The 22137-nt window shown below is 50.6% G+C and overlaps 2 protein-coding genes across 5 annotated transcripts in view; both read right to left on the bottom strand.

The window, feature by feature from the left end:
• SLC38A8 (solute carrier family 38 member 8) overlaps positions 1 to 1700 on the bottom strand; it is a 35632-nt gene extending 33932 nt beyond the window's left edge. The window contains exon 1 of the mRNA XM_045890661.3: positions 554 to 1700. The gene's annotated coding sequence lies outside the window, so the exon portion shown is untranslated. The remainder of the gene's footprint in view (positions 1 to 553) is intronic.
• Positions 1701 to 1821: 121 nt separating this feature from the next.
• Positions 1822 to 22137, bottom strand: part of MBTPS1 (membrane bound transcription factor peptidase, site 1) — a 52685-nt gene continuing 32369 nt past the window's right edge. For all 4 annotated transcript variants that reach the window (XM_045890657.3, XM_045890658.3, XM_064580805.1 and 1 more), the window contains 12 exons: positions 20534 to 20678; positions 17310 to 17492; positions 16592 to 16764; positions 15226 to 15341; positions 14532 to 14688; positions 13677 to 13801; positions 12959 to 13036; positions 10169 to 10309; positions 8210 to 8341; positions 7112 to 7238; positions 4007 to 4137; positions 1822 to 2652 (listed from right to left, as the gene is read on the bottom strand). In XM_045890657.3, coding sequence (XP_045746613.1) covers positions 2456 to 2652; positions 4007 to 4137; positions 7112 to 7238; positions 8210 to 8341; positions 10169 to 10309; positions 12959 to 13036; positions 13677 to 13801; positions 14532 to 14688; positions 15226 to 15341; positions 16592 to 16764; positions 17310 to 17492; positions 20534 to 20678 — 1705 coding nt within the window. In that variant the 3' untranslated portion in view covers positions 1822 to 2455. The remainder of the gene's footprint in view (positions 2653 to 4006; positions 4138 to 7111; positions 7239 to 8209; positions 8342 to 10168; positions 10310 to 12958; positions 13037 to 13676; positions 13802 to 14531; positions 14689 to 15225; positions 15342 to 16591; positions 16765 to 17309; positions 17493 to 20533; positions 20679 to 22137) is intronic.

Raw genomic sequence — 22137 nt, 5'->3', positions numbered from 1 at the left:
CAACGCACAAGCCCCTGGTTCTGCCACACTGTCGCTACCCTCGGACCCCCGGCTCACCCTCGGACCGCAGGGCTACCGAACGCTTACGTCCTCCAGGCTGCTTGGGGTGAGAGAGCTTTGTGGGAACCCAAGAGATGCCTGCAACACCCTGAAGCCGCAGCAGAGTGCAGGGAGGAGCCGCAAGGTCACCAGTGTGGGGCGCCTGGGTGGCTCAGTTGGTTAAGCGACTGCCTTCGGCTCAGGTCATGATCCCGGAGTCCCGGGATCGAGTCCCGCATCCGGCTCCCTCCTTGGCAGGGAGTCTGCTTCGTCCTCTGACCCTATCCCCTCTCATGTGTTCTCTCTCTCTCATTCTCTCTCTCTCAAATAAATAAATAAAATCTTTAAAAAAAAAAAAAAAAAAAGGTCACCAGTGTGACCGCCAAGGATGTCCTGTCGCAGGGAGAGGTGAACCTAAGCGACGTCCCCTCATCCCATGGCCTGGGCCTTTCTGGTCCCAGGACCTCAGCAGCACCCTGATCGGCCTCTGCCCCTCCGGTCAGTCTGTCCTCACCTGTGACGTGAAGGCTCAGGTCAGCCGGTTGGCATACGGAAACAGACTGGACAGGCAAGGCTTAAGTATTAACGGGCTCCCCGGATTAGGTCATGGTTTCCTACGAATGGCACCTGGCAGATAAAAACGGCCTTCGTCAAAATTAAGACACTTTCATGCTTCAAAGGAGACAATCAGGAAAGTGAAAAGACAACCAACAGAACGAGAAAACACATTTGCAAGTCACATACCTGATAAGGGACCTGGACCTGGAATACAAAAAGAGCTCTTACAACTCCGTGATAAACAAAACCCAATTACAAACTGAATCCGAACAGACAAGTCTCCAAAGAAGACGTACAGATGGCCCACAAACGCCTGAAAAGATGTTCAACATCATTCATCTTTAGGAAAATGCAAATCCCAACCACAATGAAGACACCACTCAACAGCCACGCTGTACTAGAAGGATGCACGCTCACGGACCTGGGGGAGGACATGGAGAGCCGGGGACCCTCATGCCCGGCCGCTGGGAATACAAAATGGCGTGTTCGCTTTGGACAAGAAAGCTTGGCAGTTCCTCAGAAAGGTAAACAGGGGTGCTCTAAGATCTTACTTCTGGGTATTTACACCCAACAGAGATGAAAACTGATGTCCACACACAAACCTGTACGCAAATACTCTTAGCATCAGTAATCCTAAGAGCCAAAAAGTAGAACAGTCCCAACGTCCCCCGACTGAGGAATGGATATACCAAGTGAGCCCATCCACACGCCTCACTGTTGCCTGGGCCATGAAAAGGCATGACGTCCTGGTCATGCTACCACACGAGTGCGTCTTACAAACATGCTAAGGGGAAACAATGGGCCACGTATCGCATGATTCCACGTTCGTGCAATGTGTGGGCCAGGTACATCCCCGTACAGGAGGGGTTCTCATGGGCTTGGAGGGAAGGACTAGAATGGCGACAGAAATCAACTGGTAGTGACAGTGTGGCATTTGTTTTGGGGGGCTAATGACAATGTTCTGGAATCACAAGGGTGACGATTACACAACCTTGGGAATATACTAAAAACCACTGAATTGGACACGTCAGAGAATTTTACAGTATGTGAGTTAGAGCTCAAACAACCCCCCCTAGCCCCCCCTGCCCCCACCCAGCAGGCTGCCTAGGAACCCATTCCAGCAGGTCATCAGGGAGAAATGGGGCAGGCGGAAGAAGAGCCTGCAGGTCATCAGGGAGAAACGGGGCAGGCGGAAGAAGAGCCTGTTACACCCTTCTTTTCAGCTTCATACAGATAATGCATATTTATTGAAAATTCTCTTCACCGACAATGGTGAAATCAAGACCCCAAATTACAAAACATGATGGCAGTTGATACTTATAAAAATAAAGCGAAGGTCTATGTTTCACAGATCTGTGCAAGTTTCCTTCAAATCTCAGTCTGTCCTTTCATCAAAAAGGAGATCACGGAATCTGTGTTATTCCTCATGATGTCATAGTAAAAAAAACCGCATTCCACTGACAAAAAAAATAGCTTTGCTTCCAAATAGCAAAAGTCTTTAAAGTGACTTTTCCCAACAATAAATATAGAAAATAGCCTTTGAGGAGCACAGTTCAGCTTGGTCAGGGCTTCCGCTGGTGTATCTCGGCGCACCCCTCGGGTCAGGAGCCCCCAGCCAGCCTGCCCGGGCCCCTCCGGGTGCGTGCCGTGGCCGCGGGAGGTCTCCCCGGAGGCTGATCCGCGAGCGAGCCCCTCCCGCAGGTCCCTGCAAGGCCCAATGAAGACAGACTCTATGCCACTGCAGCTGGAGACCTGAGCCCTCTCCAGTGGGGCTACCCTGGGAAACCGCCAGCGCCGCCCGCCCCTCATGGCCGTCCTCGAAGGCTCTCTTTGGCTCTCACGGTCAGCTGGTCTGGTGTCACACGGAAGGGGTCTTTGGTGGGTGAGCCTGCTGCATGAGCTGGGGGCGCTTCACCCTGGGCTTCCTGCGCTTCGGCCTGCTTCTGGCCTTGTTGATCTGTACCACAAAGAAGGCCAGGACCACCATGGCTCCCAGGAAGGCAAACACGGGGATGGTCTGGCCCACCTCCTGGTTGTAGCGGCCGGGCATGATCCCTGCAAGAGCACAGCAAGGGTCAGGGGCAGCAGAGCTCTTCGGCCACAGCCTCTGCCTCGGAGGCCAACGCGGCAGAAACAAATGCTAGCGAACTGCATCAGCGAGGCTCACAGGGCAGACATCATCTGAAACCTGAGGTGAAGTGACCCGGGCCATCCGTAGAGAACAAACGAGAGATTCTCGGGTAAGCAGCCTCGGGAGTGAGGGTGGGAGGGGTGTCTTGAGGTGAGGTTTTTGCTCCTTCCACTCCCTATGCCACCTCAGACGGAGTCCACGACTGGCCCTTCCTCCGTCACAGACAACCTACAACAGGGGTGCCTAGAGCTGCTTTCGGTTTCCCTAAGTGCATCGCAAGACAGAGGAGTCTGGACACTGGGAAGGAAAGGAGGTGCTGCGGTCAGAGCAGCTGAGTGGGAGGAAGAGGAGGGAGGCCGGGCAGGGAGTAAGGATGACTGGCCATGCCCCACCCTCCTGGGAAAGCCTTCCACAGATGGGACATGTGGTCACAAGTTAAGAGTGGCAGCTGGCGGACCCCTGGTCCCAGAACTAACCATCATCGGTACACCCCATGAGTACAGGCAAGGCCCTCAGGAGCTTGGCATCACCGCACAAAGTTCCCAGGGTTGGAACACATGGGCCATGGCACGCCAGTTCCAGGAACCAGGGATCCCACAGGGAGCTGTAACCTCTTGGAAGAGCAAAGGGATCTCCAGAGAGAAACTGCTGCCCACACCTTACTGGAATAACTGGGTATCAGTTGTTCCAGGTAAGGGAGAACCTGTCCCAAATGGTCTCGTCAGGCTGAAAGCCACTGCCTGTGGGGGGGACATTTTATGTCATTTGGGGTGAGGGGACACAATCAGATCAGCTGAGGGGCACAGACCCGCTTTCAATGGAGTATCCCAACCTAGTAAAGTCCCATCCCAGGTGGGCCAGAACAGAGAATCTGTGGAGACCTCTGGGCTGAGGGTTTAGGGGCCAGGGTGGCTCAGCCACTGGCTGGGACCAAAACCAGCAGATGACAGGCGTTCCCAGGGATGCACCATACATGTCTGCTTGCAGAACTTTGACAAGAGTGTGCAAATTACTCTACTGGAAGAATTTTAAGTGTAACGCCTGGCTATCCTGAAAGAACTTCAAATTCGAAGATCATGGTACAATGTTCTGAAGGGAACACGGTGTGTTAATCTCTGAGACCCACTTCTGGCCTTGTTGATTCGTACCACAAAGAAAGCCTGGACCAGATGCTCCCAGGAGGGCAAAGACAGGTACATCTGGCCCACCCTGCAGGGGACTGGGGGTACCGGAACAAACAGAGTAGGGTTGAGCACACTGAAACACCTACGAACTGACCTCCAGGCATGTCCCAGGCACCGCTCTCTCCGGGAGACAACGGTCTCACTTGAGGGCGGTTCGATCGAAAGTTGGGCAATACCACTTTGTCCAGGTCGATGGAGAGCAGCTTCTGATGTTTCCAAAGATTACTTCACGAAAATGGATTAAAACAAAATAAAAATAAGCAATTGTACTAGCTAATGATGTTTAGCCAATACCTAAGAAATAAAAAGTAATTTAAGGAGAAAGGTGAAGTGACGTCCCATTGACACGTACCTAAGCCCAACAGCATAGCAACACTAGTGACAGCTTCGAGGTCCCAAGACAGAAATGTCAAATCAAGTCCATACGCGTGCGATAGGAGTATTCTGAGGAGGGGCCAGTTCTACTGGGCTCCTAACAGGCCCCACAGAGCCTGCTTCTGCTTAAACTGGACAGGCTGCCAAGCAGTGGGAGAGGAAAGCACACATTAAGCTCTGAAAGGAGCCTGAGCACAGGAACTGAAGCCAGGGCTCAGGGACCCGGGCCGGCAGGAAGGTGCGTGCACGTCTCTGCCATGAGGTACCACGGCCGGCCAAGCCTGCCTTCTGATGAACGTGGACCAAGGCGGCCTAGGAGGCTCCACGGGTGCCGGGAACCAGACATCCTCTCTGTCCTCAAGGACGCCACCACGAGGACGGAGGATGAGGCACACACGAAGAGGGGAGCAATCGAGAGGAGCAAACCATGGGAATGAGCATCAGCCCTGCCTGCTGGGCCAGAACGGGGAAGAAAGAACAGTAGTAGCACCGCTATTCTCGTTCCTGATTCTGAGACCCCAGCGTTTCAGGATCATACGTGAAGAACAGAGAAGCTGACATGCTTCACAGGGCAGCGAACAGCTTGGCCGGGGGGGGGGGGGGGGCTAGATTAGAGCAGAGTGCAATCAGGCCATCTGAAGACTGCTCTGGCCGACTCGGGGGAAAGGAATACAGTGTGTTTGCTGATTACTTCTGGAAGTGGCCGGCTTGTCTTGTACTTTGGCCAACTGAGGCAAAGAGACTCCGTTCTCTGGGCACCTGGGGTGAAGGGGCACCGGGCGACCCCGGGTCTGGGAAGGGCCCTTTCTGTGCAGGAAGGAGAGAAACTATTCTCGCCTACTTGCAGCTGGGCAGCTGCTTGGAAAACGCTGGTGAGCCCGACACTGTCCTGCCTCACGGGGGTGGGACTTTTAAGTTGCAGGTTTCATCATCTGAAAATTAAACTGACAAGGTGAAGTTACGGAATCAAGGCCAGATAAGCTTTATGACCCTGCAGCTGAATAGATGCAGGCTGTGCTTGAATTCTGACGCGAGATCCTGCTCTGGAATTTAATTATCTGGCGATGGCACTTTCTAGTTGAACAATCGTGGAAAACGGCACACTGCGTCGTAGTCTGAAAAATTCATGACACTCCCAACGGAAGGACGGAGGGGCCACCTTGCCCACAGGTTCCTCTCGGGTGTGACATTCCTGCGACTGCTCTAAGTAAGGACACCTGATGCCCAACAACGAAACCAAGAAGGGGGTCATTTCAGAGGCGGACAGAAACTTGGCGCTCAGCATCGGCCTGACGGACACCAGGCCTTTCCAAGGCCGTCTAGAGCCGTCTGACATGGTCTCCGATCTCTCAGCTTCAGAATCGAGACCCAGACTGAGGACTGAAAATAATTCTCAACAAAATGTTTCACATGAGATAAGGGGGAGGCTGACTGGGCGTGTTAAGAAGCAATTCTCGAGAATGCTGGCGGATGCCAAATCCCAGGCGCTGCACGCCGTCCTTGACGGCTGGCTAGTGGCGGCCAAATTCCTGACGTGGGCACATGTAAGGACCAAGGACAGCCTTATCTGCTTCTGAGTCCTGAACAGCACTGTGCGGAGAAACTGGGCTTTGGCAACTCTGGCCAACACTGACTGTCCCCTGAGTCGGAAGTGCTGACCACAGCTGGAATGAAAGTCTGGTCCAAATGCTACGATAATGGGAGGTTATGAATAAATGAGATGTAAAAATGGAATCTTATCAGAAATTTTTAAATGATGGGATGTTAACTAGAATGGAAAAGTACTCTGTAATTAAAGTTTCAGGAACAAACAGCTGACAAGAAGACGACATGAACCCTCTACAATCCCACGGTCTTCTGCCAAGCATGTTCTCAAGAGGGCAAACGGTCCGTGACTGGTGCATGACGAGTCTGTTCACAACGTGCAGGCATCCTCCTCTGGTGGCTCACAGCATCGATGGTGGTCCTCTGTCCCCTGCCACCCCCAGCCCCGGCCACAGCAAAGCCTGCACACGCCGAGACCCAAGCTAAGGGGGAGCCTGGTAGGGGGAGCCCCAGTGGCCAGGAGGCGTGAGCTGTGCTGCCAGTGAGGGGGACGGCCGCCGCGGCACCGCTCGAAGAAGAGGTGTGGGCAGACCGCCCGCAAGCTGGCCCGGGGCACGGGCCCCTGCCTCACTGTGCCAGGACCGCAAATCAGGACAAGCCCCCATTCTTCTGGCCAGAAACAGGGAGGAGGAGTGAGGGGGAGAAAACACGGGAAGCAGCGTGCTCAGCTGGCTGAGGTGCCCAGGAAGAAACAGCAGGAACCACTCTAGCTGTGGCTTCTGAAAGCAAAGGGCGCAAATCAGTGAGATGAAGCAGCAGGTGGCCCCGCAGTCCCGGGCACCACACGCACAGGGACCCCGGGGGAGGGCGAAGACACACGCTCCGGCCCCCAGCGGGAACGCATACCGCCTCCAAGCAGTCTGAGCCCCCCGCCCCCCCGGGCGCGGACAGAATAACCCGTCAGCATTTCAGAACCTGAACCAGAGGCATCAGAGCTGTTCGAGGGACAGCACCGTCAGATCTCAGCTTCTTAAGCGAGAATCAACCAAACCTAACAAAATGCTAATTAGCCAAAGCACTTCTTCAGGCAGGACACCACCAGAGCATAATTCTAAAGGTCGATGTGGGGGCTCACCAATTTAAATAACATCACAAAATGACAAGCCGGAAGATCGGATGATTTGATAATGATGTCAGTAAAATTCCATTCTCTTAGAAAAAAAGAGTAATGAATCACAAACCACGCAGAAGGAGTGGAAAAGCACAGGAAGGCACTAACCTGGGAGCCGTCTCGTTTAAAGGCTGTGGCTTGGCCCACGACAGGTGCGGACAGGCCGGCAGAGCCCGAGGCTCCGGGCCTCCCAAACGGGCCTCGAGGACCTTGGAGTACCGATGCAGGTGGTTCCCTGGGGCGGCAGCAACACCAGCGACACAAAACCACGGTCGTTAGAAGATGCAGAGACAAGGGAGGTGCCTTAGCCTGTCTGCCCGCCAACAGGCCCACCACGCGCCCTGGTAACCTGGCTCCCAGTGCTGACTGGTGCCCCCAGGGACACGTGCTCACTGCTCACAGGGAGTGAACAGAGCAGAAGGACCATGCCAGACGCATGGCCGTGGCCGGGCGCCTTACTGACCACACTTCCACACACGAGGCTATACTCGAAGAATCTAACCTGTAGATACACTTCAGAAAGAAAAGCTTTCTTGGAGTATTTAATTTTCAGGCAAAACAAAAAAAATGAGCATTTTCAAATTTCAGAATTTATTTCTTAGACCTGCCCTGTCTAGTACTGTAGCCACGTGTGGGTACTGAGCAACTGAAACAGGGCTGTCAACGTTTCAACAATGTTCTGGTGTACTGGGCCAAAGAACTTCACTGAGATGAATTTCACCCATTTCTTTTTGCTTTTTTAGCGTGGCCACTGGAAGATCAGAATTGTATCTGCAGCTCACACTACCCTTCTGGAGGTCCCCACGGTGAGGATCTGCCACACAGCGGGCTAGGCCACACGTCGCCACGGCTCACTGCCCGGTGACCTCGACCAGTTACACCTTTCAACTCCGGTCTCTTCATCTATTTTCCCAGAGCTCTGCGAGGCCCTGGGGAGGTGACCCGTGTGCCTGGCACTTGGTGAGCGCTCAGAAACACTGGCCCTTCTTCCCGAAGACCCCCAGGAGCTGGGGCTCCATCTGTGAGAGGAGACAGTACATGCTAACTTGGGGCAGTGTGGGGACCTCGGAGTGCACGTCCTACCTATTCCCAGGAGAACAGCCCGCCTGTGAGCATTGGGAACAGCTGGGGGCTCGCCAACAGGCTCTGTTTCTAGCAGGCACGACGGCCTCCTGAAGCAGCCAGGCGCCCGCCACACACACTCACCTTCCATCCTCTCTGGAGTGGCCGAGCCGGCTCCGCTGGGAGGGCGCTGCCGGTTCCCGGAATGACTGAGGCTGGGAGGGGTCACCCCATAGGACGTGTACTGAAGGAGTGCATCCAGGAGCCAAAAGCAGTCTGTGGGTTCAATGGGCAAGCTGTTTAGGGATTAGAGTGTTTTTAAGGAATCCCAACAGGAAAATAAAAGCCCCCCAAATGAGGAGAAACGGAAGGTGAGAAAATCACCTATTCCTGAGAAGCGCACATCCTCTGCGGTCAGCGCCAGCCCACAAAGACTAGCATGACGGACAGGACCTGACTGTGGGCCTCATTCCTGGCCCCAGGGCTCAAGTGGGTCAGTGCCACTGGGCGCTGGGCTGGACAGGATGCCCAAGCGCCACCTGGCTCTGGGCCCCTCACGATGAGGACAGAATGGAGCCCACTGAGGGATGGCCAGACCACGTGACACCCACTGAGCAAAGAATTGCTCAGAGAACAGGGCACCAAAGCTTCTGCCAATTTCTGGAGGCTGTCCTCAGGGAAGGATCTGGATCTACACTTCGAGGGGGGGAGCCAGGACCACTGTGTGCACTCCACTGGGAAGTGAATTCAAGGTCAACACAAGTGCAGAGTCTAGTAACTGGGCCAGTGGGCCCCACAATGTATGGGAACAGGGAACAGTCAGTTATTCTGAGGGACCCAGGAAGGAGTCTAGGTGCTGGGCAGCAGCCGACGGCCCTCATCACAGACCCACGTGAAGGGTCCTCTCGTCAGGAGACTGAGATGCTGCAGCGTCTGTAAACCTAGACCCGCTGCCTCCACGCGGGTTCTGCCCGCGTCCATCACCGCAGTCCCACTGCCACCAGCCGGGACTGGACAGGCCCCTGACATCTGACGCCAGCAAGCACTTCGCTCACTCAAGGGTGCTCTGGCCACGTGCTTGAGGATTTAGAACCAGGACAGTCCTCTCAGGCATTTAAAACTTTAATAAAGACTCCTACCAGAAGATCTCCAGTCTTAAAATCTCTATGGAAATAAAACATTAATCTTCTTTCAACTGTGACTTTAACCTTTTTAAAAAGACCAACCACATTCTGAGGATTTACACAAAACGCTAGGAATTTAGTCAAGCTCAACTTCACTCCAAGAGATGCACGCAGCTCCCAGCTCACGCTCCCGTGGCTTCGCTCTTTGCTTGGGCCGGGTTCCTATTTGCAAATGTGAGGCTCCGGCCCCCCTCCCCGTCCCGTTCTCCAGGGAGCCCAAAGACAAGCTTTAGACCTGGCTGTGTCAGCACCTTACCAGGCCAAAGGACACAATGCTTTCACTCCCATTTCCTCCTTCACAAAATGAGAAATCAACAGTCCGTGTCCAGGCTCAAAACCCCAAATTTGGAGGATGCACTGAGAGATACTGAAAAAGTGGAGGAATGCCAAGGACCAGTCCCCCCCTTGCAAGCTCCCCCCACACCCAACGAGGATACCGAACGCCCCCACTAATGAAGGCTCACAACAGCCAAATTCCCAAGTCTGGGAGGAGAGCCAAGCGCTGGTCCTCCAGAAAGAGTGGGTCCGACCTGGGAAGGGCACCCCACATGGCAGCGCCTGGGACGTACAGGCTCCAGAGGGGGACGCGGGGGCAGGCAGAGCCAGGCAGAGAGCCTCTCCACTCAAACGCGACAGTCCCAGCATCTACGAGCCTGAGGACAGCGGCACGATGGGGAAGGCAGGGCAGCCTGGACACGCAGTCTTGTTTGGCTTGCTCCAGTGTCCAGACTTAGACACCTAGCGAACGTGCCACGCAGCGAAAGCAGCTGGGACTTGCCCGGCCGCCCTAGGCACTCAGCAGCAGGTCCCTGTATCTTCCAGCACCTTTCCAGGGCCTTTCCAGGGACAAGGGGGACGAAGGCTTTATACATCAGGCAGGTAGCCCAAGCTGTTTTGTGGCCACACCCCCAGCCCTCACCCTTCTGTCGGTGACTGTCGTCCAAACAATTGGAGTCCCCGTACAGCACGATCCGGCCTCCGCCCTCGGCTGGAATCTGATAAAGTCCCAAAATGGGTACATTTTCAACAATTGCCGTTTCCTGCTTTAAAACCTCCAATCCTAAAAAAATACCACAATGAAGACAAAAATATTGAGGAATAAATTATTTCTTTTGTCGAGGAATGAAATGATTTTCCAATCGCTACTTGATATTTAATCCACACGACCATTACTTGACATTTAGTCCACAAGACCAAAAGGAAAAAAAAAAAATCACAGCAAAATCTAATATTCAATCACAACAGTGCAAACTTTTACAACACGAAAACGTTTTAAGTGCCATTAATTTGGTTTTAGCAAAACTCACATGTGTATAGACATTTCCTGCCATCCTCTTATATTTTCACTTGAAATGGTGGTACATAGTATTTTTAATCCTGAAAACACACATACATGTCCCCTCTGATTCTGCTAAAAGGCCTATGTCCCGGGGCTGCGCTCACAAGGGGCCACTGGCCAGGCAGCTCTCGGTATACATGAGTACCTTTGCGGATTCGGTTACACATACCTAGGTTTGGCATTTTATTATTAAAAATGAGGACAAATATAACTCATTTTTTTTTAAAGGGACAGTCTTTTTTTTTTTTTTAATTTTATTTATTTATTTGACAGAGAGAGACACAGCGAGAGAGGGAACACAAGCAGAGGGAGTGGGAGAGGGAGAAGCAGGCTTCCCGCTGAACAGGGAGCCTGATGTGGGGCTCGATCCCAGGACCCTGAGATCATGACCTGAGCTGAAGGCAGACGCTTAACAATTGAGCCACCCAGGTGCCCCCAAATATAACTAATTTTTAAAACAGATGCCCACATACTTTAAATTCACATTTAAGACACTGGTTACGTTTGTCTCACGATACAAATGTTCCCACAGTGCAGCCTCCTTACCTCTGCCCAATCAGATGACACAGTTTACAATAAGAACCGAATCAAGAAGTCAAAACTGCATCAGTGCCACGGGGAGCAGCTGCCAGTGACCTCACCGTACAGCCTACAAGGCCGGCCCCGAAGCCAAAGCTCTCCTCTGCACTGGACAGGACGCACATCTGCTGCACGCTGCTCACCGTGCTGGTAACATCTAAATTACAGTCTGTGGCTGTAAAAATATGGCATTTCCTGCTCTCTGTGCACAACCCCACTAGGAACTAAGTGCAAGAGAAAACAAGATTCTCTTTGTTGGAGGGAAAGACAGAGCAGGAAAACAGATGAAATGGGGCGAGTGCGCACTGCGTTGCCACACGGCCTCGTGGTTTGTCAGAGGTTTGTTTCTGACAAAAGGGTCCCTCTTGATCCAGCATAACCTAGATTTTCAAATTCCTATTTCGTACCCAAAAGATTATTCAACTTAAAGGCTATCTGTAAATTAAACGCCACTTAGAAAGGACTTGAAGATAATTAATTTTTATTTTCACCAGCAGAACAGCGAAACAGACACCCTGAAATCTACAGTGATATGCCCCCCTCCCCAAACCAGGCAGCAATAAGCCGACAATGAGACCACTACTCTCGCACCTGCACCAGAAACTACGCTGCCCTGGAAGAAACGGATTCCGGAAGAAATCACTAGCCCATGGTAAACTGTGCCTAGCAACTGGGAACACAGAATCACTGATGTGCCTCAAGTTAAAATACAACCTTATGAACACAGATCTATCTATTGACTGACCTTGCCTTGATGAAGGGAAAAAAAATCACTCTAGGTAATAAAAAATAAATTCTATCTTATAAGTGCAAACAGATGACAGAGAAATTCTGCCTTCTTGTCATTTTTAACCAAAGAAACTGTCCTAACTTCCAATTACAGAAAATGGCGACCTTCATTAGAAGCAAAACTGCAAGGAAGACCTTTCTTGTCTTCAAATTCTTTTTTTTCTTTCTTAAGATTTTAATTAATCTCTACATCCAGTGTGGAGCCAGAACTCATAACCCCAAGATCAAGAGTCGCATGCTCCACTGACTGAGCCAATCAGGCACCCCCTCTCTCCTTCAAATTTTTTTTTTTTTTTTAAGATTTTATTTATTTATTCATGAGAGACAGAGAGAGAGACAGAGGCAGAGGGAGAAGCAGGCTCCCCGCGGAGCAGGGAGCCCGATGCGGGACTCGATCCCAGGACCCTGGGATCATGACCTGAGCCGAAGGCAGACGCCTAACCGACTGAGCCACCCAGGCGTCCCCTCCTTCAAATTCTTAAGGGAATTTTAAGAGATGATCTGTAATTAATATTATGGATCTTAAAGTTCTTAACTTTAAAACAGGGTCAACATTTTTCTAAAATTTTAGTGATCTGGCAATCTAGAAGCAGAACTTCAGAAATAGTAACAAATTTCAAGCAACTGTGAAAGTCATTTAAAAAATCTACAAATATTCAACAGCTGCTCTCCTGAAGGCAATCTATTTATTTTGCAGTGATCAGTATCCACAAGTACTCAACTTATCTTTCAGCCCCCAAAGCCACCATCCAGAAGTCCTGCCTAAAGCAGGTACCGTGCAAATTATACTACAGTAAGTTTTAAAAACACAAAACTGCTAAGGGGTACGGGGTGATGAAAATGTTGTGGAAGCAGCTAATAGTCATGGAATTGTACACCTTAAAAAAGTGTAAACAGAACAAAACAAAACCATTAAAAAAAAAGAGACAGTAAATGTGAATTATATGTAAATAAAATGGTTATTACAAGAAAAAGCAAAGAAACCAAAATAGCATTCCTTACCTTGGTCTTTAAACGTCTGTGTTATCACAATGCCATCTTCTGGAAATTTAGCGATGCTGCACCCTGACGCATAATACACTAGAGAAAAAGAGTTACTCGGAGTTAGTTACGAGAAGGCAGAGACACTCAACACTTTATCAACAGCTACTCATTCACCTCAAATGCAGTCTTTATGTCAGTTTTTCTAACACTGTTTTTCATTCTAAGACAAAGCTTGCTAGCTCCGAATTCAAGCTAAAAAGTGCTGCTAATGTGAGGTTTCTGAACAGACTTCGGAAGTCAGAGCTTTGTCAGGGTGAACAGAGGTGAGAACAGTAATGCTCAGGATGTTGTTCTAGAGACTAGTTACCAAAAGCTGATCTGCGGGTAAACTTCTTAAATGAGGCATGCACAGAGATTTCATGACCAGAATTTTAAAAAGCAGGGACCCGTGAGGAATGTCCTCTCTGGGAACACACACGAGTGAGGTCAAGAACCTGACTGCTGGCACCAAGATCAGGAATGCCCACAGACAAGATTCTCCTTTGAAGATTATGGATCAACGACAGCTTTACTAAAATGTCTTTTTGGGAAGACACTGACTGGTTCTGCCTACAGACCCTGCTTCTTCAGGAATCACACCATCCTCTCCCTCTGAAACCTTAACTTCACAGACACATGGCTTATGCTCTCGCATCCTGAGATCATGTGCCCTATTCAAGAACAAGCGAAACCTTACTGTCATGGTTTGCTAAAGTAAAATCCCCTTCATACAGGCCGTCGCTGAACCCCATGTTCCAGACAGAGAGAAGTTCGTTCAGAGCAGGGACATTAGCCCCTCCGGTGTCCGGCATCCACCACTGCCTGTGGAAGAAACAAGGGGCGCAGGTTGTGAGGGGCTGAAGCCTGCCCCCCACCCGCGCCACACACACACTCACTCACTCACTCACTCAGTCTTTTCATGACGAAACTAAATGTCTCCTGCCGGAATCCAGCCCGTGCACACTAAGGTCACCTGTCTGGGTTTGATAATACAATGTACATGCTTCAGCCAGCATGCACAATAAATCAAAGCTAAATTCACTTCACGCAACGCGCCATGTGAACACAAATACACCGCTATGGAGCCTAGACCTCGAGAGGGTCCATGAAAAGAGATGAGAAAAGAGTCTTTAAAGTTGAACTCTCAGACTCTGAAGAAAAAAACTCAAAATACATTATGATACATTCATAAAACACCGGGAATCCTTGATCAATAACTTATCTTCTAGAAGGTTCCTTTAAATAACGGCTCCTTTCATACACTTAAATTTGTATAGATTCAACAACAGAGATATGGGAGAAAATGACAGCTCAAGTATCTAAGATCAACAAGGGAAGACAATACCTGGGATCAAGGAGCACATCGCTTAGTCTATAAGCGACTCTCAGCAACATCGCTGCTCGGGAAGAGGGAGCCCACTCCAGCCCAGCGTCTGAACCTGACTCTGGCAACGGAAGGACCACTTCGGACCAGTCCTCTTAAGTACTTGCTAGACAGAATTTAATTCTCAAGAACCCAAATTTCTTATCAAATACCAACTTCTATGAGTACCTCGTATTTTCGTCGTAAAACTTGACTTTCCTCATGACAGATGTATTATACCAATCACTGAAGACAATGAGCGACAGGCCATTGTCCACGTCCCTCCTCAGCTTGGCGACCTCCTCGGGGAAGTACTCCTCCTCGCTGTCCACCATGAGCAAAGTTCCTGAGGGACAGGGTGCCGGCGGTGAGTCCGCGCCTCTGAACCGCAGGATTCGCGGCTTCAGAAACACACTATTTTACTGGCATCCACGTCTCAAGCCCCAGCTTCTAATATTTTGGTCTGTGGTCCCCGTACCCCTCTACAAGGGGGTGAAAAACAGAGGACCCGGGTCCCAAAGCACAGTCACCTACTAACAACGCTGGGCTCTCTCGTGTGTGACACCCAGGTACATAGATGTCACTCACTGGAGAAGAAGCAAAATGCAGCACTAGTTTCTTCTAATTAAAATAAAGACGTAAAATGCACAAATATCCTTGTCCCTAGTTTGCCAGTGTCCCCTTCCCCGAAGGTTACCACTGTCACTGCCAGACAGGAACACATGTCCCTCTGCTTCCGAGCCTGGCTGCAGCCTCCCCGAGGACGGGAGGCCCTGCGCCGCTGGCTCGCTGCCTCTCGCTCACACTGCGTTCACCTTTCCAACGGTCCCCGCACACGCGACCCCGCGGGAAGGACACCTGGCCAGCGCCTGTGGCTACTCACCGTACTGACTCGCGTCAAAGCACGTGAACGGGGAGCCGAGGACTTCAACGAAGTAGCCCATGCTTCTCAGGTGCTGGTACATGTCCCTGAAGTTGGTGTGGATATGGTCACCGTTCCTGAAAGACAGTAAGCTCTGCGCTTGGGTGGCCCATCGCTGCGGAGATGAGGGCTTAGCTAGCCACGCAGCTCACTTCCGAAAGCGGCCCCCTCGAGGCAGCGCGGCTCGCCGACAGCACGCGCCCGGGGCGTTCGGCTCGCCCACCGACGTCGGCCCTTCCAGACCCGCGGTCCCCGGGCTTGCACGTAAAATGGGTGACACCAGGAAACCGCACCTACAGCATGGGCTCGAAGGACACACCCGATGAGAAGGAACGGCCGCAGAGCTGCTCTGTGAAGTGCCCTGAAGCGTCACGTTAGCCGTGGCAGGCACGGAGAGCAACCACGCTGACCGAGCACGGGCACGCAGAGGCGCGGGACCTGCCCCGGCAGCCAGTGATCCCGTTAACCATGCAGCAGCAGCGTGGGTCACCTTCCCATCCCTTTCCCCCCGAACCTACTCATTTTCCCACTGAACCCTCTATGTAAGCCCCTAGCCAAGCCCCCGTGGCAGCGCCAGGGGCCCCCTCCCTGCCGCCCTCCAGAGCCAGCTCCCCCGCACGGCTGAGCCCAGGCACCTCTCCAGGACGTGGCCCTTACCTCAGCCTCTCAGCTTCTCACCACTCCTCTCCCCCTGCCTCTGGTCTGAGCCTTCCAGAGACATCCTCAGGAAGAACCTGTTACACCTGTAAGTGTCCTGCCCCCATCTTTCAAGGCTCCTTACTCCCCCACTCCCTGCAAGAAGTCCAAACTCCAGTACTTACAGAAGGCGGCGATGAGCCTGGCGTACGGGCCAAGAAGACGCCAAGCCAGCTGCCCTGGAGGGCAAGCCAGGAGGGCTGGCTGAGGGGCGGCATGGCGCAGGGTTGCAGGGCGGAGCAGGACACACCAGGGAGTGTGGCATGTGAAGAGGCAGCCACTAGAGAGTTTTAGGCCACGTGTGCTCGAATTCCTGTTTTTTAAGATTACCAGGGCTGCTGCACAGAGAACGGACTTTAGGGGAATAATGAGACTGGCCAGGAGGCTGCCGCGCAGGCGAGCAAGGACAATGGCCTGGGTGCGGAGGGGGCGGGCAGCCAAGGTGGCGGCAGGCAGCTAGGGCAGGGCCCGGGACACACTGTGAAGGCAGGACTGGCAGAGTCTGCTGACTGACTCAACAGGAGTCAGGAGTGAGAGCAATCGAGGTCGAGCTCAGTGGTCGCAAACGCCGGGCTCCCCCTGCCGTGGGAGGACTGGGGGGGGGAACGCGTGGCGGCTGGCAGCTGCTTACCAGTCCAGAGGGTCGTTCTTCATTCTCAGGTTATCCCTGGGGAAGTAGCCAGGCGGATAGCGGAGGTTGTGGTACTGGTCCCAGAGGACTCTCTTGCTCCGTGGTGGGGCAGGAATGACCTTCACCTTCACCGGGAGCTTCACGGTTGAAGTCTGCTCGGCGCCATTTTTTGACTGAAATTAATAAAAGACATTCAAACTACCCCTTCTGCTCAGAAGAAACTTTCAGGCTTTTGGGTTTAAAAAATTACTTCTACATATCATTTGAACACAAGCATTCCTAATGACAAATGTAGGAAGAAACATTCCCATGTCACAATTCATCCCATTAAAATTCTTCCTTTATGAGTTTAAGATGTAAAATTTAAGGCACCTCGTTCCTAAAAACTCTTGGACTACACAGGTTTAGCCCCACCGCCCCTTGTAGAGCACGCGTATTTTTGCAATCATTTTGAACTTGAACTCTGGCACGAAAACAGTCTTACCTGCTGTTGCTCAGCAAGAGAATGGGAGGCAGCGCACTCACTGCTGAGTGGGCTCTGGAGCTCCAGCTGCTCCGCAGGAGGCCCGGGGAGCACCACCCACGGCCTGCAAGCCTCATCACACCCGTCAACTGGCTTCAGACCCCAGACCCCAGGCACTCGGCCCGCGCCCACTTCCTGGCAGGAGCTGGTGGAAGGTGGACAGCAGGACCCTCCCTGGCGAGCACGCACTCTCACCTCCGCTGGGGAAGCTACGGTGACCGTGACGTGCCCCTGCGCAACACCTTCCCACGAAGCTGCCTTCTTGGTGACAGAGATGGAGATGGCCAGGTAGCCTGACCACGGCCATAACACGGAGGAGTACGAGAAAGCAACTTCGATGTTGTCTCCATTCTGCGGTAAGTAGGGCTGCCAGTCAGGCTGCGGAGAAAAATAAGCAGAAGCTCTGGTGAGATACTCATTTGCAACCTTACCTGACTCGGTTTCAGACCCTGCTCCACTAAACAGCACCAAATGGAATTTATATTCATATCTTAAACTACCTTTAAACAAAGCAGACTAGGTAAAGTCTGGAACATCACCCACTAGGTCTAGAAACAACTATTTCAGACAATCTCCCACTTTAAAGAAAACTTTTTTCGCCAAGCTTAAAAAAAAAAAAAAAAAAAGGACACATGGTTTGGCAAAGAACTTTGATCTGATAGAGAACGTAAATAAATGAAAGCTCTCCAATTTGTGAACAAATTCCAATTATTTGTACGCTTCAAGAATCACAGCAACGTAAAGAAATAAAATACTAAAATGGCGCGGATTAACTGTCCAAAGTCAGACCATGCAGCTAGTGGCCAAGCAGGCAGGTCTCTGCAGGACGCCCAGAGGAGGGGGCTCGGGCCTGGGCAGAGGGGAGCATGCAGGGAGGCATCTGGAAGAAACACAGACTCACTCCTGCGAAATGAACCAGTATTTCAAACCAACCTAAACTACTCATTTCCCTCACGAGCCAGAGAGCAATATTCTCCCCAAGTGAGTCAGCATATTAAAAAAAAAAAAAAAAAAAATCCTGGAAAAGACGACAAATATTTGTAGGATATGGCACAACAAACAGTGCTGATAAATGCTCCAGGGACCACTGGTTAACAACAGAAAAAAGTTAATTTTTATCCATCTCTTATGACATGTATCAAATGAGCTCAATACTAATGAGAAAATTAAATACCTTACAAGCATAAAAGAACATTAGTAGAAAATAAAATCAAGATTTTTATCCTACTCTGGAGAGAAAAGTTTCTAATTTTTGGAAACGAGAAATCATAAAAGATGAAAATTCAACCACAGGGAAGTGTGGGGAACTTGTACAAAACCAAAAATAAGTAAGTAACACTACCTCTAGTGTCGAAGAGAAAGACACCAATCTGGGAGAAACTGATGCGCAGAAACACAGCAATGGTTAATTTCTCTAGGACAAAGAGACGTTCAGATCGACAGAGAGATCCTGAAATCCCGCAGAAAGAACGGGCCACGGGAATGAAAAGCTAACTCACACAATCGGGGATGAAGCCAGAGAGCGCCACCTCCCAGATAACTGGAGAAGAGCTCAGAAGCAAGACATACACGTTATCCCCTCTGAATTTAAAGTTAAAAGATGAACCACATACAAACAAACCAAATGTCCACCAACTGATGAATACACAAACATGGCCCGTCCACAAAACGGAATATCCCTCAGCTTGAAAGAGGAACGAAGCACTAACGTGCTACGACATGGATGAACCGTAAAGACGCTGCATGTCGTGAAAAGCCAGTCACGGTGGGCCACGCTGGGCATGACCCCATGTATATGGGCTGTCCCCAACAAGCAAATGCAGAGACAGAAAGCACCTCAGGAGCTGCCCGGGGCTAGGAGGAGGGAGAATGGGGAGCGACTGCTAACAGGGGTTTCCTCTTGGGGTGATGAGAATGTTTTGGAATTACAGAAAGTGATGGTTGCAATCACTATTTGTCAATATACTAGGAATTCCTGATTCACTTGATTTAAAAGGCTGCATTTTATGTACATGAATTTTATTTCGATTTTTAACAACCTCGTGGAATTAAAAAAAAAAAAAAAAAAAAGAGCTGTCCCAGCCCCTGCAGGCAATGCAGCCAGCGCCCCTCCGTATAGCTTGGCCGGACTGCCGGCAACACCGTGAGCAGACACGACTCTCAGGGAGGGTTCGGTAGCGTGTACCGAGGGCCACAATAATGTCCAGGCTCTCTGACTCGGGATTCCAGTCCAGGGAGTTCATGTTAAATAACTCAGAAGAAAAGGAAGCCACATATGCAAAGACTCTCAGTGAACGTTTACAGCTGGAGAGCCCAGCTGTCCAAGCCCGGGATGCGGGCCACTTCCTGCGTAGCCCCGGTGGCTAACGCGACAGTAAGCAGTCACAGCTGCTGCCTGCGTGCGTGTGGACAGATGTGACATCAAGAATTCACACTGTGAAGAAGAGTGAGAAGGAAACTGTTGCCAAGTTTCTGAGATCTGACGGCTTTGTTTCAAATACCACCAGAAGGAAGGATTATTCAATTAGATCAGCGTTTGCTCAATGGAAATCCTCTAACGATGCTGAGAAGCGCCTGAGTATGAATGGATTTCTGTTTTGTCTTATAAAGACAACAAAGTAGAAATCTCTTTTAAGTTTTTAACGTTTGGATTATATAAAGCTGCACTGTAAATGCCCTTTTTTGTAAGCTCATCACGATTATCTTGAAAAGAAAAAGTTTGTTCCCTGAAGGATAAAACAAAACCGTTTTCGGTTAAAAAAAATAGATAAATTATGATTTAACAATCCTATGTGATATTGAATGGCTGTTAGCAAGTACGTTGAGACTGTGCGTAGAGTTACATTTAACAATATGACAAGAGCCGAGAAAGACAAGACTAAAGTCAGGCCTACTACACAGAGAACAAAAATACATACTTGAGATAAAGGCTGGAAAAGAACACTTTAAAAACAGTGGTTACCTTGATGTGCTGGGGCTGGAAGTGATTTTTCTGCTCTCTTTCCCCAACCTTTACTATCACGATAATACTTACGCAGTAAGTAAAAGAAAAATTATAAAAACAAAACTAAAATCAAGAACACACCTTTTTGACTGGAGGGCCCATTAGTGCTCACTCAAGAATACAATAATTATAGGTGGGCATTTAATTACAGGTGAAAATTACATAATGAAGAATCAAATATAATTAGTCCATTCAGGAGCCAAATCGGAGATGCCAAAGTAAAGTACCAAACTGGTTCCATTAATTTATCCTCAGCTTATCTGTAAAGGACTCAGGAGAAAATAAATCACCGCTTCCAATACCCTGGCACCCGAGACAGGAGGAGAAAACCTCTCCTGCTTTAACATTAGGAGAGAGACAAGGCACGAAGGCCGGGCCACGTCCAAGTTCACCACAAGCCAGAGAGCGGCATCACCTTGTCTACAATCCTTCCTGTGACGCCCATGCCGTTGAGGATTGTGACGTTGACGATTGTCGGCATCCCTCCATAGTAGATAGGCTGGGAGCAGTAGGGCCACATGTAAGGACACTCGGTCAGATCGATGTAGCTGGGGCTCAGGCTGAAACAAAGAACACAGTGTCAGAGCAGAGCACATCAGAGGAGGACAACGAGGTGCCACAGCTGCAGGAGTGCGTCCTCACGGGAACCCGAGCCAGGGAGGGCTGCGTGCAGGGCCGCCCTGGGTTGGCACCTGGGGACCTGCTTTGCCACGCTCCCTGCACTGAGAGACCACAGGGCCAGCCTGCCCAGACTGCTCACGTGTGGCACGATGAGCAGGGAACACCTCTTTCCTTCCATGATTCTGGAACTCTGGAGGCCCTGGCTGGCAGAGAATGAGCACGTGACCATCCATCCCCAGGGACTACCCTGGACCCAGAGTCTCGAATGACGGCACCTCAAATCACTGGGGCAAAGATGGGCGTTTTATAAAGGGGGCTCACAGACGGGTGGCCATGTGGCAAAGATACAGTTAGATCCCTGTTTCACACTGTACGCAAGAATAAACTCCAAACGGATCAGAGAAACTCAAGGATATAAAAGAAAGCAGACACATATTAGAAGAAAACGTGGGTGAATTCCTGTACTTTCATGAACAGAAAAGCTTTCTGTGACTCACAATCCAGGACTGGCAACGCCAGCAAGAACCTAACTAATGTGGCTACAGGAAAAACACAATGAACAGCAACGAGCTCTTTACATCAAGTCAAAACACTGTCACACGGAGAGAAAGACCTGCAGTGTATATCGCTGACAAAAGGTCAGTGACCCTAATCTGTAAAGAATTCTTAAAAACTGAGGAACAAAACTGCACAGAAAAATGAGAAAAAGAAATAAGCAGACGCTTCACAAGAAAGGGATAAAAACGGCCCTTCACCATAGACAAAGTGCCCCACCTCACTCAGAACTAGACAAACACAAAAGCAACAGGGAGAGCCCCTCTATCCCCCATGAGACTGGCCGCAAGTCAGGTGTGGGGGCATCCTGTGGCGGGGGCTCTGGGAAGCAGGCCCACGCCTTCTGCAGGGGAGCAGGGCAGGACCTAACTAAGCCTCCCAGAATCCCACTGGTAGGAACCTCCCCTGAAGACACACCAGCAATGCAGCAAATTTATACCGGCACAGTGCCTTCGCTGCAACAGTCTGTCATTACAACATGCTGCAAATAATTTAAAGGCCCACAGGTGAGTACGTAGTTGAACAGACAATGCACACCCACATTACGCCGCTGTGAAGAGAAAAAAGAGAGAGCTCCATGAGTTGATACGGAGTGATTTCCAGGACACTGTTAAGTGAAAAAAGCAAAACACAAAAAAATATTTGCAGTGACGCTAAACTTAATGTAAGAAAAGGGATGCCAGGAACATACACGTGTATCTGCTCATTTGTGCAAAAAGAAATACAAGAAGGATAAGCCCAAAACTAACGAGACTGTTATCCACAGGGGGTGGATGGGACAGGGTGGAGATATGGGGGAGCGGGAGCAGGGACAGAGGGGACGCGGGACCTCCCCTGTGCCCC

Source organism: Mirounga angustirostris, unplaced genomic scaffold (assembly GCF_029215605.1).
Source record: "Mirounga angustirostris isolate CCGP_5_RB_7025 unplaced genomic scaffold, mMirAng1.0.hap1 SCAF_16, whole genome shotgun sequence".
Classification (NCBI taxonomy): Eukaryota; Metazoa; Chordata; class Mammalia; order Carnivora; family Phocidae; genus Mirounga; species Mirounga angustirostris.
This window is presented reverse-complemented; position numbering and strand designations above follow the sequence as displayed.